Source organism: Alosa sapidissima, chromosome 17 (assembly GCF_018492685.1).
Source record: "Alosa sapidissima isolate fAloSap1 chromosome 17, fAloSap1.pri, whole genome shotgun sequence".
NCBI lineage: Eukaryota > Metazoa > Chordata > Actinopteri > Clupeiformes > Clupeidae > Alosa > Alosa sapidissima.
The window spans coordinates 2,315,001-2,328,798 of record NC_055973.1 but is presented as its reverse complement, the minus strand read 5'-3'; the positions used below and the strand labels follow the sequence as shown (position 1 = coordinate 2,328,798).

The 13,798-nt window shown below is 44.7% G+C and overlaps 1 protein-coding gene and 1 long non-coding RNA gene across 2 annotated transcripts in view; both read left to right on the top strand.

Moving 5' to 3' along the window:
- The first annotated feature begins 361 nt into the window (after positions 1–361).
- Positions 362–13,798, top strand: part of LOC121688473 — an 18,892-nt gene continuing 5,455 nt past the window's right edge. The window contains exon 1 of the long non-coding RNA XR_006024593.1: positions 362–393. This is a non-coding gene — a long non-coding RNA (uncharacterized LOC121688473). The remainder of the gene's footprint in view (positions 394–13,798) is intronic.
- The window catches only part of eef1e1 (eukaryotic translation elongation factor 1 epsilon 1), a 7,648-nt gene continuing 5,455 nt past the window's right edge, over positions 11,606–13,798 (top strand). The window contains exons 1-2 of the mRNA XM_042068082.1: positions 11,606–11,720; positions 12,601–12,798. Of these exons, the coding sequence (XP_041924016.1) occupies positions 11,637–11,720; positions 12,601–12,798 (282 nt within the window). The 5' untranslated portion in view covers positions 11,606–11,636. The remainder of the gene's footprint in view (positions 11,721–12,600; positions 12,799–13,798) is intronic.

Genomic DNA, 13,798 nt, shown 5'->3' with positions numbered 1-13,798 from the left:
AGACTACCTAAATGCATATGGGCCTGCTTTTTGGGCTCACGTTCCCCTGCACCCCCAGGGCTCAGAGGGATAACAGAGGGAGTGCACCAAAGTTATTCAAAACCTATGTTCTCTTTGCTCCCACTATTGTGTGCACACATCACCACACACACACACACACACACAATCAGATTAATACATATACTGATACACTGGAAGACTTACACACAAATACAACACAAAAATGTACTCACACAAACACAGACACACACACACACACACACACACACACACACACACACACACACACACACACACACACACACACACACACACACACATTTTACATAGACATAGAAATTAAAATGAGTTATTTTCAGCACTTTCTCTCTCTCTCTCTCTCTCTCTCTCTCTGTCAATGTTATCAGCAGGCCTTGCTTCTCTTCTCTATCAAAGGAAGCTGTATCTAATTGAGTTAACTAACTCCTGAGTCGAGTCTGGACTCCCCTGCGCTCCGCTGGGCTATGATTCACACACAGCCGGCTGGGGCTGAGGAGGACCAGATGCAGGGCTGCCCAGGCTGCAGCCTCCCCAGCGGAAGAGGGAAGAGGGACGGAGGGGGGTGGTGGTGGTAGTGGAGGGTTGGTGGGGTGGGGTGGGGTGTGGTGTGGTGTGGTGGGGTGGGGTGGGGTGGGGGGGTTATGTGAGTCTTCCTCCGCCTGACACAGCGCTCTGCTCTGCTGTGCTCCACTTGAGTCCCCTTGCATCGCATTCCCCGGCAAATTTACCTGAAATCCACTCTAGTGCAAATCCACAGCACAGCTCAGCGTAGCTCAGCCCTGCCCTGCGTGGTGCTCGGGCTGGGGGAGACGGGGGATGGGGCAGTGGGGAGGAGGGAATTGGAGAACCGTTCATAATGAGATTTTTGCTTTCCCTTTCCTCCACCCCACCCTCCCCTTTTTTTCTTCTTCTTCTGAAACATCACCCCATCCACTTTCCACCCAAGTCTCTCTTTCTCTCTCTCTCTCTCTCTCTCTCTGTCTGTATCATTCACTGTGGAATTCTCAGAAAGTTTGGAAAAAGACACTAACTTCTTTAAGTGGGTATGCGAGCGAGTCTGCTCCCTGGATGCCTCTGAGGGGTCTGGAGGTCTTTGGTCCCCTGGCAGGAAGCCCCTGAGTCAGACCTCGACCCTCCTCACCTTCTCACCTCTCCCCTCCACCTCTCATCCCCGATCCTCATCACCACTAATGGTCCAGCTTCAGTCCAACCCAGACTACCTCACCTATGTCAGAAGCCTTGTTTGTCAGCAATTTGCCATTTCCCCAGTCGCTTCTAGAACTGTATGAATTCTGGGATGAATAACCCAAAAAACAATGTGTCCAACCCCCAATCCTTGATTTGGCATGCATGACGTTGACTTTGATCGAGCCGAACGAACGAGCCATAATTAGTGCCAGGTCATTACCCTCTTAAACTGGAGTGCCACCGAGAGGGGTAGGGAGCGATGACACGGGTGGCCGTCTACCCCCCCAACCCCCCCCCCCCCCCCCCCTTCCACACACACACACACTCACACACATTCTCACACTCATACACTCACCCCTTTCCCTGCAGCACATGGGGGGTCTTCTCAGTCAAGCTTTTGGATGCTCGTTTCCTTCCAGGTAGGCCCTGAGGAGAGGCGATTAATTATAGCCCCTGTGTCTGCGCAGAGCAGGGTGGCATGGGACAGCATGACATGTGGCCAGCACTCGTTAAAGTCCTATTTAGTCACTTTATATCACGTGTATCGTGCATGTCAAAAGTGTTTTGTCTGTCCATCCCAAACGAGTCTGTGTGTTTTTTGTCTAAAAGCACCTGAAGCGCCTTAGCCTGGAAGCTGGTGGGAGTGTGGCAGCAACTTGTCAGTGCAGTGTGCTCTGGAGGCCCTTCTGCTCTCTCTCTCACTCTCTCTCTCTCTCTCTCAGTTTTTTATTGGTGTTGTTCATCTCGGCAGTTTCATCTCCTGTGTCTTTCTCCCATAAAGCCCTCAGCATGCTTGGCTTCAAAGGCAGCCCAGAATAAATCAAGACCACTCAAGATTAACAACAGCAAATTATTCATGAGCCACAGGTCTCTAGCCGGGGACAGTGCAATATTGCACAGCACAGCACAGCACAGTGGAGCACTACACAGCACAGCACAGCACAGTGGAGCACTACACAGCACAGCACAGCACAGTGGAGCACTACACAGCACAGCACATCACAGCACAGTGAAGCATTAAACAGCACAGCACAGCACAGCACAGTGGAGCACTACACAGCACAGCACTGCACAGCACAGCACAGTGGAGTACTACACAGCACAGCAAAACACAGCACAGCACAATACAACACAACACAATACAGCACAGCACAGCAACAAAACAGTGCAGCAAAGCATAGCAGTACAGAGTACAGCACTGATTAGAACAAGTTGTAACACTACACAAGCAAAGCACATTTTTACAGAGCAGTGCAACAGAACACATGAAACAACACACCATAGCACAGTGCAGTATGGCACATATAGATATAGAACAGTACACCTTAATACAGGCCACCATGGCATAGTATAGTGCATTGTACCTTATTCCAGGGCAATATGACACAGTTTAGAATGGTACACCTTAGTACAAGGCAATATCATACAGCGTAGAACAGTACACCTTAGTACAAGACCACATCGCACAGCGTAGAACAGTACACCTTAGTACAAAGCCACATCACAGAGCGTAGAACAATACACCTTAGTACAAGGCCACATCACAGAGCGTAGAACAGTACACCTTAGTACAAGGCCACATGGACCAGCACAGCACAGCACAGCACAGCACAGCGCGCCTCCGAGCAGCCCAGCACAGAGTTCCAGAGCACACCCAGTGCTCAGCCTGACGTGTTGCACACTCCAGGCTCCCCCGCTGCTCTGGTGGCCCACAGCGCATTTAAATATTCATCTGTTTCCTCCGCACCTTCCGCGCCAAAGCAGCCAACACAATTACAGCTGCATTTTACAAGTGTTACATCTGGTCAGGGGGGGAAAAACGATCCCCACTGATAGAATCAGTGAAAACAAGGCTGTCGGTGGCGCTTTGGCGAAAAAGAAACGAGATTACCAACCCGTTGGCTCCGACGGATGAAATGGGAGCCTGGTTAATGTAGTCACGGTGACGCTCGGGGGGAGGGGATGTGGTGGTATCGCCTGTCTGTGACCAGTACAGTCAGAGTTGATTCCTTTTTAATAGGCTTTGGGCCCTGTTCCCATCGGAGAGTTTGGTTGACAATCTGACAAAGTTATCCAAGATAAATGGGTTATGGAAGGAAGGAAGGAAAGAAGGAAGGAAAGAAAGAGAGACCAAGGAAAGAGAGAGAGAGAGAGAGAGAGACCTGACTTCCCTGTCTTGGTTTGACAGAGGACTTGCCCGGGGGGCTGTTGGGGCTCACCCGAAGGTCCCCGCAGGTAGACACCGACACGTACGTACGCACACACACACTCACACAGACACACAGACATAGATATACACACACACACACATAGACATAGATACACACACACACACACACACACACACACACACACACACACACACACACACACACACACAGCTGATCAAATTGTAGTCCCAGCAAGCCCTCTGTGCATCTAATAAAACAGCGTATCCGTAGACAAATCCACACCAGCCACCACCAGTCCCACTCCGCCCTCTCTCTCTCTCTCTCTCTCTCTCTCTCTCTCTCTCTCTCTCTCTTTCTCTCCCTCTCCAGACTGCCAAACAACAGCGCCTGTCATCATCCCCATTAACAGGACATCGAGGAGAGCACCTAACACAGGGGTCTGTTTTGCCATTGAGTAATTCCTTAAATAAATACACTTTTCTGTGATCCTGTCATATCACGTTATCTATCAGTCCTGCCCGTTTTTCCGGCCCGTCCTCTCGTGGCGGCGGAGTGAATCGGGCGCTTTAAATGTCAAAATTGCTGCACTTTATTATCTTAATTAGGCCCTGTATAAAGGGGAGCATGAGAGGGCCCGAGCCCGACTGAGACTAAGCCATCATGAACGCTGAGGAGCGATGACAGGCGGTGAGTCTGGCCACATACAGCACACACACACACACACACACACACACACACACACACACACACACACACACACGTGCATACACGCACATACATGCACATACTATATATATATAGACACATAGATATACACAGAGAAAGGTGTATATACACATGCATACACTGACAGACACACACAAACCCAAGCGCATAGCTATATACATACACCCAAGCACATACTTAACAAGCATGCACAGATTATATATAGATAGATGTAGATAAATAGACACATAGATAGATAGATATACACATAAAAACATGTACGCACAATCGCACATACACAGACACGTACACTGAGATATGTGTGTGTCCACCATTCATGTACTTCATATCACCATGCTGTTATCATCTATCATACCATACTTGGCTGCGGGTCAGGTGTTTAGACACAGTCCAAGCAATACACATTATCAACAATATTCTCATGGTTGTGCAAATATGAAGCACACATAATGCACCTCACCTTGATACATGCATGCAAGCAAAACCTTGAAATACCTTCCCGCATCCACATGTAAACATCAAACAAATTCAAATGACTGAAAGCAACTTTTTGCTCTAAATCAAAGCGCACACTTAAATCCCATTCCCCTACTTGGCCCATATCTCTTTCAAATAGCCATAGTGAAAAACAAGAAGAAGAAGAAAGTCTGCTTCGCTTATCATAATTTAATAATTATCGTGTCTGAGCACGGATATGCTAAGCACTGGGCAAATGGCGAAAGCAACAACAACAGGAGGTTGTGTGTGAGTGTGAAGTGGATGTGATCTGGAGAAATTGATTTAGTTACAAGAGACAGGGACGGCAGCTAATGGTAGCCCAGCTTGACTGCCGCTTATATGAAACCGATTATTCATTACAAGGCTATTTCATGCTATTCATCACTATGCAAGCCTGTGTCTTTCAAACTCCCTTGTGTCAGAATGGCCTCGGGACACATTGTCATCTCTATGCAAGTCCACAGTTATGCCAATTCAGGACGATTTTACTCTCTCATTCTCTCTCGCTCTGGGTGTGTGAGTGTGTAAAGACTTTTCAAAAAATGAAAAATATGTTTGCAGGACTTGCCCATGTCTGCATGCAGGCAGACAACTTCACATAGAGACAGGCCATTGCTCAGAGGTCGCAATCTCTTTCTCATTTCAAACAATTCCAAATAGTACTTTCTTATTTCAATCAGTGTCAAACAGTATTTTCTTATTTCAATTGATATCAAACAGTATGAGTATATAAAACAATGCTGGAGTGTAATTTGTCATCAGTAGAGGATTACATATGGATAATAACTCTACATGTACAGCCAATGTCAGTCCTACCACAAAACTGAACCATTATCATGCTGCATAATTACTCCATTTATCTTAGTTAAGAAGATGATTGATTGAATCGATAGCCTAAAAGTCTCAGAGAAGCATTTATTTTAAGTCCCTCTTTGTTTGGATGGTGAGAATAAGACGTTTCCAGAAAATAAGCCCTTGCACATTGCACTCTATCTTATTTAAATATGGCACAATAAATGAGATCCCTTTATGTGGAGGGTGGACCGCCAACCGTGAGCAATGAATATACTGTCTGTTGTATCTCTTTACACTCTACTGTAAATGAAGACTACAAATAGGCATTTGAATTACAGCTGGCATAGGGTTAGAATTATCGTCAGGGTTAGAATTTGGGTTTGGTATAGGGGACTATTGATATGTTGTTGAGATCCATGAATATTATGATAACTATATTGTATGTAATGGGCTATCAAACAAACAAAAAACCCTCTTCATGGCACTTAAAGATAACAACAGCTTTTTTGTTGGAACAAAGAGAATCAATACTTTAAACTTTACAGTGTTCTGCAAATGCAATTTGAGAAAGCAAAATAAAAAGATTAGCTCTGACGATCTTTCAGTCGTCACAGCAGCACAGTAATGGAGTATGTGCTGAAGTTTTGTTGAGATATTACAGATCAGAATAAAAGTAGCATAAGACAGTAGAAAATGGCAGCAGTTCTATCCAATATTTTGATATTAGACGTTATATTCAGACCAAATTCCCCGAAATAATCAGCCTATACATCACAAGTTCTCCTGATAATGTCATCTTAATGATGATGTTCCTGTGTGGTAGCTTCCACTATTGCATCATACGCTAAACCATTATCCCTGCTTCATTTGTTATCAGTCATCCGTCTGCTTTGACATCCTCTCTCATGAGGATGAGGTATCAGCCATATGTAGTAAAATCATGTTTGTGTTGGAAGCACACAGGAGACTACTGTAGCTATTAGCACAGATAAGGCAGTTGCAAATCCTTTTGGAAAAAAAAATATCTGGCAAATGCTCCATGTTTTGTCATGGACCATTTGCAACATTTACTCTTTACACAGACATGGTGCTGGTCCTCTTGGCAATGTTACCATTGCTGGAGAGTGATTTCTGTCTCGTTGAATTCACACTCCCATTATGAATGCAGATGTGTACCCTTAAGTGTTTGCATGAGAGCTGGTAGAATGAAGAGCTAGTTCGCTGAAGCTCATCGCTGTGCATACAGTACCTTTTTGCATTTGTGTGTGTGTGTGTGTGTGTGTGTGTGTGTGTGTGTGTGTGTGTGTGTGTGGGTGTGGGTGTGCGTGTGCTTGTGTGTGTGTGTGTGTGTGTGTGTGTGTGTGTGTGTGTGTTTGTCTGTCTGTCTGTCTGTCTGTGTGTTTTCATGCCCACCTGCGTATTGTATGTGCATGTGTGTGTGTGTGTGTGTGTGTGTATGTGTGTGTGAGCACGCACACACATGCGCCCACATGCATGTATCTCTGTCACAGTTAAGGGCTACTGGATTTTTATCATGGCTGGAGCCCCAGCTGTCCCTGAGCAGAAATTGCCAATAAAGATGGGCTCATATAGCTCTCTGGGTGGGGGGTGGGGGGACGCCTTGTCTGGCCTATTTGCCTCTGCTATGCAGCAGAGGCAGTGGCCAGGAAGAGGGAAGCCACAAAGGCATGTTCCGTCGCCATGCCGTAAAGAGCCTGGAATGGGCAGGAGGCACTGTGGGAAATTCCATCATGGGGCTGACCAGTCACTTCCTGTTTCTTTGGGAGGCACGAGATGATGAGCCCTTGAGGTTTGTAGGAGAGGTATACCATAACGGTGGAATCACATAGAAACCTAGCTGTGGACAATTCACATTGCATGCAGTCCTGCATATACAGTAAATGAGACAATTCTCACAGGCTCTTATTTTAAGGCATGTTGTCATACTAACACTTCTACACTCTCTGTATGCATGAAACAGTGCAGTAGATTTCTTAGTGAAAAGCTTTTCATAGCCAAGATGAAAGAAATGTTAAACACACAATAATGACAATAGACTGATATGGTATATTCATATCTAGCTCATTTCATTATTTGCTTACATTTCACTCTTCCACACTAGACATTGATCACATTTGTTACCTACTGACTTGTCAATATACTGTAGTCCTTTTGAAGTCAGTTCCACAAACATTACGTGATGGGATGGGATGACTTTTTGTCATGTTCTGTCTCCAGCAGTGACTGTTATTAATGTTTCAATTAAAATAAGCTGTTGAAGCTCTCAGAACAATAGCTTGTCTTTGTCTTCCACAAAAGTTTTTGCATGTGAAAAGGGGCATGATCTTTTCTCTTCCATGGCCAGAGTATTACATACGGAGTGTTTCAAAGAGCCACAGTGCTCCCTGCTGGTGAGTTTTCATACAGCAAAAAAAAATAAATCTGGCTGTTTCTTTTATGTATGGAAGTATGGAACGGTCTCACAGACCTTTACAGAGAAGTAGTCTATTTTCTCAGGTGTGAAGTTACTATATCTGTGTGAGTGATGTGTATTTGTTCATATAGGATGGATAGGGTGGATATTTGTGTACTAGGTGTGTGTGTATGTGTGTGTGTGTGCTTGTGTGTGTATGCTGTATGTGATGTGACTCACCGTCTGTCAATGCGCGCTCATGTGTGTCTATGTGTGTGAGCGTGTGTGTGATTTTGTGTGATTGTATGTGTTTGTCCATATGAATAGTGTGGATATGTCTGTGTACATGTGCATGTGTTTGTGTGTGTGTGTGTGTGTGTGTGTGTGTGTGTGTGTGTATGTGTGTGTGTGTGTGAGAGTGTGTGTGTGTGTGTATGGGTGTGTGTGTGTGTGTGTGTGTGTGTGTGTGTGTGTGTGTGTGTGTGTGTGTGTGTGTGTGTGTGTAATTACCCTCTTGGGCACTGTGGCATGAGCATGACTGTAATACTTCCTCTAAGAACCCAGATAAGTCACGGAGAAACCTGCATGGCCATTGGGCATCTTCAATAAAGACAATCTGAGTTTTCACAAGCTATAATGATCAAAACCTTCCCTTGAGTTCTGTAATTCTTTTTCAAAGAGGCCATCGCTACGGGTAAAGAAATTCATAGCAGTAATTAAGAGTCTTAAGTGACTGTTGTTGGACGAGAGATGCACTCTGGGAATGGTTCACTGGTACTGTGTCCTCCAGTATCTCTTGTGGCATGCGGTCGTCGTGAAGCGACGGAGTTGCTAACAGCCTGCTTATATTCCCTGACTCTTTTCCTTCTTTTTTTTCACCCGCTCTGGGTGTTTGCGATCCATGACATGTACACATGCTAATCTGGTGTCACAAATGTTACAGGACAAAAGCTGAAAAGCCACGAAATTGCCATCTTTTCCCCATGCCCTCCCACCCTCACTTTCACACTCATATTTGCATGCGCGTTTTTGTGACATGTTAGGACCGACCTGCTTAGCTGGGGGTGCTTCTCGGTGGGTGAGAGGCGATGGCTGGGTGCTCATTTGTTAATGGGGACCCAGAGACAGGCCAGCACAGCCCAGAGGATGTGAGGAATAAATCATGTCCTGGTTTTTCAAAGCCTTAAAAAACAGAGAAAAAGTTAGATATATCTCACAAGCAAAGTGAGCAGTGACTCCTAATGAAATAGGTCATAGAGGCCACAGAAAAGGCCTTAAATTGGTACCATTATGTCTGCGTTTAGGTATACAATAAAAAATGCATGTTTTCTCTTATTATGAAAACGTCAAATGATTTGGTACAAAGAATCATTTGAACAGATCTGGGTAGTATTTCACATCCATGCACAGACTTCACAGATAAGTCAGATAGGTCTGTGGACGTGGCAGTTGTATGATCCAGCAGAGGCTGCTGCTGATTGGGTTGTGTCCATGCAGAGTGAGTTAGGGCCAAAATCCCAAGACAAGCACAGATTTCGGCTGATGGCTGTCTCTCCACGTCAAGCCTCGTCCTAAGCCGCACGCGGCACGTCCTACTGTCTTGTCCCACGAGTCATGCCATGCGCACCGAGACGAGGCCGTTGTGCCAATCCACGATGACAGCAGCCATGCCTCGTCTCCCTGGCCGACCCACCCCCCCTCTTCTGTCCGTAGATTTAAATATACAGCCTATAGGTTTTTACCGGTTATGAAAGGTAGCAGGAGAGACAGGCAGGCACAGCCGCTACATGCCGGCCAGACAAATCAGTATAACGGGGAAGGCATATCACAAGTGGGGTAGCCTCTATATGAGTGTCTGCACCCAGGAGAAAGAGAGAGAGAGAGCCCCCACGGCACTATTGGTGACCCCGCGGTGTCTTTTTTTCTCCTCCCCCTGATGTGACCCCGTATTATGTATCACAATCGGCATGAGAGGATTCCCACGGGCTATGGATCGCTCGCGAGCACTGGGCATCTCTGTCCTCAGAGCAGCCTCATGCATACAGGATATGGCAGCTCCAAGGCATTTGGTTGGGAGAGGCGCTCTTTAGTGCTGCAGGCATACATTTATGCAATTCCTACTGGGCTAAAAGTGTGTGACGTGCTGCAGTGCACAAACAAAAACAAGATGAGAGGCAGGGGAAAGAGCAAGAGAATTACCCTCACCTTGTTCTTTGGCATGTAATCATTTCTGATTTTTTTGTATGTGTGTGTTCATTCTTACAATTAATTTGCTATCTAGGACAGCTCCTCTGTCTGTTTGAGTTGTTTCTAAAAATAATATTGATTATTTCTTACAATATATGTCAAATGAGAAGCATATGCTGAAATCTAATAGTTTCTTTTCTATGTAGTTTGTGTGTCACTGAAAATATATCAAGGAAAGTGGAGCATGGCATGGTCTTTGTTAAAACTGAAAAACAAACGGTTCTTGGAAATGTACCGCTGCATGTGAAACAAAAAGCAACATCAGAAGCTCAACAACACAGTTATGTTTGTCATAAGCTCAACAACACAGCTCTGTTTAGACAATGAGGCTTTAGGAAAATTCCTTTCTGCTGTTTTTTATGATACAGTTTCTTGTGCGTTGGGGTAGGTAGACCACAGACTGGTGAGTCTCATGACCCTGAGCTGCAGTTCAGCCTTAAATCAGAGAGCGCAAGAGAGAGAGACAGAGAGAGAGAGAGAGAGAGAACCACACGACAGTCTGAACTGGGTGCTCAGATATGAGTGACAAACCACGACTTGAGTGACACAACAAGGAAGGAAGAGACATGCAGCACCTCTGCGCCACAGTCACTTTCCATGATGTCATCCACACCAAGCCCTGATAGAGTTAATAAGGCCCGTTTGATTGACATGTGACATTTCATTACGGACGAGTCATCCGATGGGCCCATAAATCCAAACAGACGTGACACACAACAGCACGAGCACGGAGATGCTGGCAGACAGGCAGGCAGGCCAGGAGACACGGAGGGAAACTTAGCTGCAGGACTCAGGGAAACTCTAGACCTTCACTGTCATTTTCATTTGATTTTCCATGCTTCACACGAAGGACACTGGGGATATACTTAAATGTGCCATTTAAAAAAAAGACACTACTGCAGTGGGTTCATAGTTTCACAATATTTCTCCACTGTTTTCCTCCGGCTGACATTCAAGTTATGTTTTTTTGTCTAACAACACTAAATTGAATTGCTGTTATGGTAGCCTAATAAATATAGCCAATTATACTGAGTATATGGATACAAGTTACTACACTGCTTTTCTGAATCAGACAGTATAATTTCAACATCCTTGTCACTCTGTTCTTTGTGTTGCCTAGTTCCAGACATATGTGTCAAACATATAATATGATTTTACAAATTATAATCATATCATATGATAGGCTAATACATAGAAAATGCAGATACCTATAAGTTGTGTTGTGTGCCATAAATCAAAACAGTATGGAATTAAGTCTAAACAAAATTGGAAGCATTCTCTTTTTGTGCAGGGTGCCTGAGTAGAAATAATTTGTGACAAATAAGTAACATAATCACAGAGTACATGTTTTCGTTGCGTTTTACATTGAAAGTATTGCCCCTGCGCATTGAAAGTAAATCAAACTCACTGATGCAATGTGCAGAAAGCAATAGGTCACTGTGTGCCTGCCTCCTCGAGCCTTGTTGTCTTTTTTGTCCATTTAAAATTGGTAGGCGGGTCCTGCACAGATTGGACCAATGGGTTTGGGGTTTCGTGTCACTCAATAATCAGCAGCCAAGATGGCGTTGAGAGAGCTGTCCTCGTTGGAGAAATTTCTTGGATTAAAAAAGCCTAATAAATACAGCACACAGGGAGACAGAAAGGTGATTTGGGGAGGTTTTTAGGATCAGACGATGGGACAAATGTATTGCTAATTCGGACGTGTTGCTGAAAATGAGAAAGTGCCCTACTACATGCCGTGATATGTACAATTGCCATGCATGTGATATGGTTAACGTTAGCTCTCTAGCAAACTTAGCCGGCTAGTCCAATGAATGAATATATTGTCTGTTTTGCCACTTTCGATGTGTGGTCATTGATCTATTTGATATTGTAAGTGAATGAGTGAAAGCCATGAACGCGGCAAATATAACGCCACTATTGTTTATCTAAAACGTTAACGCAGATATGCTAATGTGGTATCTTAAGTTAACGTAGCCTATGCACCGAACTATCACAGGTCCTGCCCACTGCCCAGCCGAGGCAGGTTTAGGAAAAGTACAGTTTAATATGCAGACCGATTGACTTAAACCTGAGCCATGTGTATGTAGCCTAACGTTAGACCATGATACGGTATGGAAAGGTAAATGCAACGGTTCCGAAGGGGTGACATGACATTTTAGATTTAACGTAACTATTAAATGGTGTTATAGAGGTTGCAGTGGCTAGCTTGTAGTGCACATCACGTTACAGCTGTCCATGTCAGTTAAATTGAACATAATTGGCACTGTATATTATCATTTTCATGTAATTGTACCATCAACTTCTTGACTTGATTACTGTACTGGTAACCAGTGGTGTAGTCTAGTTAGCTGTGGATATACTGTGATGTACCCCAAATGTTAATACATATCCTTGCCTATTTTAAGTGGGTATACCTTGAAGTTGATACTTTTTTAAGTGGGTCTACTGCATAGTCCTGCATATCAAGTAGACTACACCACTGCTGGTAACAGTCTAATGTTTGAGTGTGTTGTGTTTTAGGTTCCTGTTCTCCAGAGCAACAGTGGACCTGGTCTGGTTGGACTGGTGACCATCGCCACCCAGCTGACCCAGGAGGCGAAGAGACCTGACCTTCTGGGAAAATCCGCAGAGGAGAGAGCCGTGGTACAACAGTGGCTGGAGTACAGAGTTGCCAGGCTAGAGTGTTGTGTAAAAGAGGACATCAAGACCATACTGAAGGTATGCCACACTATCCTGTTTCAGGGAAAGACATGTGATAGTGCAACATTCTTGGCCGGGCTGTCACTAAAGGCTTGGTTGGATAGCACAATATTTAGTCTTCCTGACATCTGACATAAAGAACCCTTTCCCTTAGCTTATGAAGCGTGCCTCCCATTCATTTCATTTGGTAGCCACTGGGTATGCTTCTCTGAGCCCACAACATCCATGACCATCAACATCTGAAAGTTTTCAGTTAAATGGAACAGTTATTTTTTCTGGTGATAATGATCTACCATATTTTCAGCTCTTAATGTATAACATGTAAGTGCATAAGCTGTGCTCAGCTTCTGTAGATAATTGTACCCCTACAAAACTCCTTCAGTTCAGTTCATAACTCCTCATAACTCCTTCAGTTTTGAAACATAAAAGGTAATGTTAAGTGATCGTTGTTGAGCTCAAATCTTAATGAAGTTTAGTGAGTATGAATGATTTGAGAAGACAGTCTGGGAAAATTGATTTTTTTTTAAAAACTGAACAAATCTCTGTAGGCAGAATCCATATTTTTTTTAACATCCCTGTTGCAAAGATTGACAAGTGGTGCCAAACCAAATCTTTGCACAGCACGAGAAACATTTCAGACTGGAGTGCTACTTTAATTCACACAGACTGGCCCTCACTGGCACAGTGATTGACTGACCGATGCCACAATTGGAAGATCCAAGAGTAGAGACGACGACACTAACAGCCTTAGAGCTGAAGCTCTATGCGCTGCTTGACGGCGCCCCTATTACTTTAGTAATGAGCATCAGTGTGCCGGATGAGGCTGAAGAGGCTGGCTCTATCTAATTGACATGTTTTAGGGCGATGGTGAGTTTATGCACCATACAGTCCAGTTTAGGAATCGGTTAGGATTAAATGTCTAGATCAGGGTGTCTGTCCACTCCTCTCCATCTCACTGTCAGCAGCGTGAAGCAGCCGCTTGAGCCACTATGAGACAGGCGCCTCTCGGCTGTGTGTG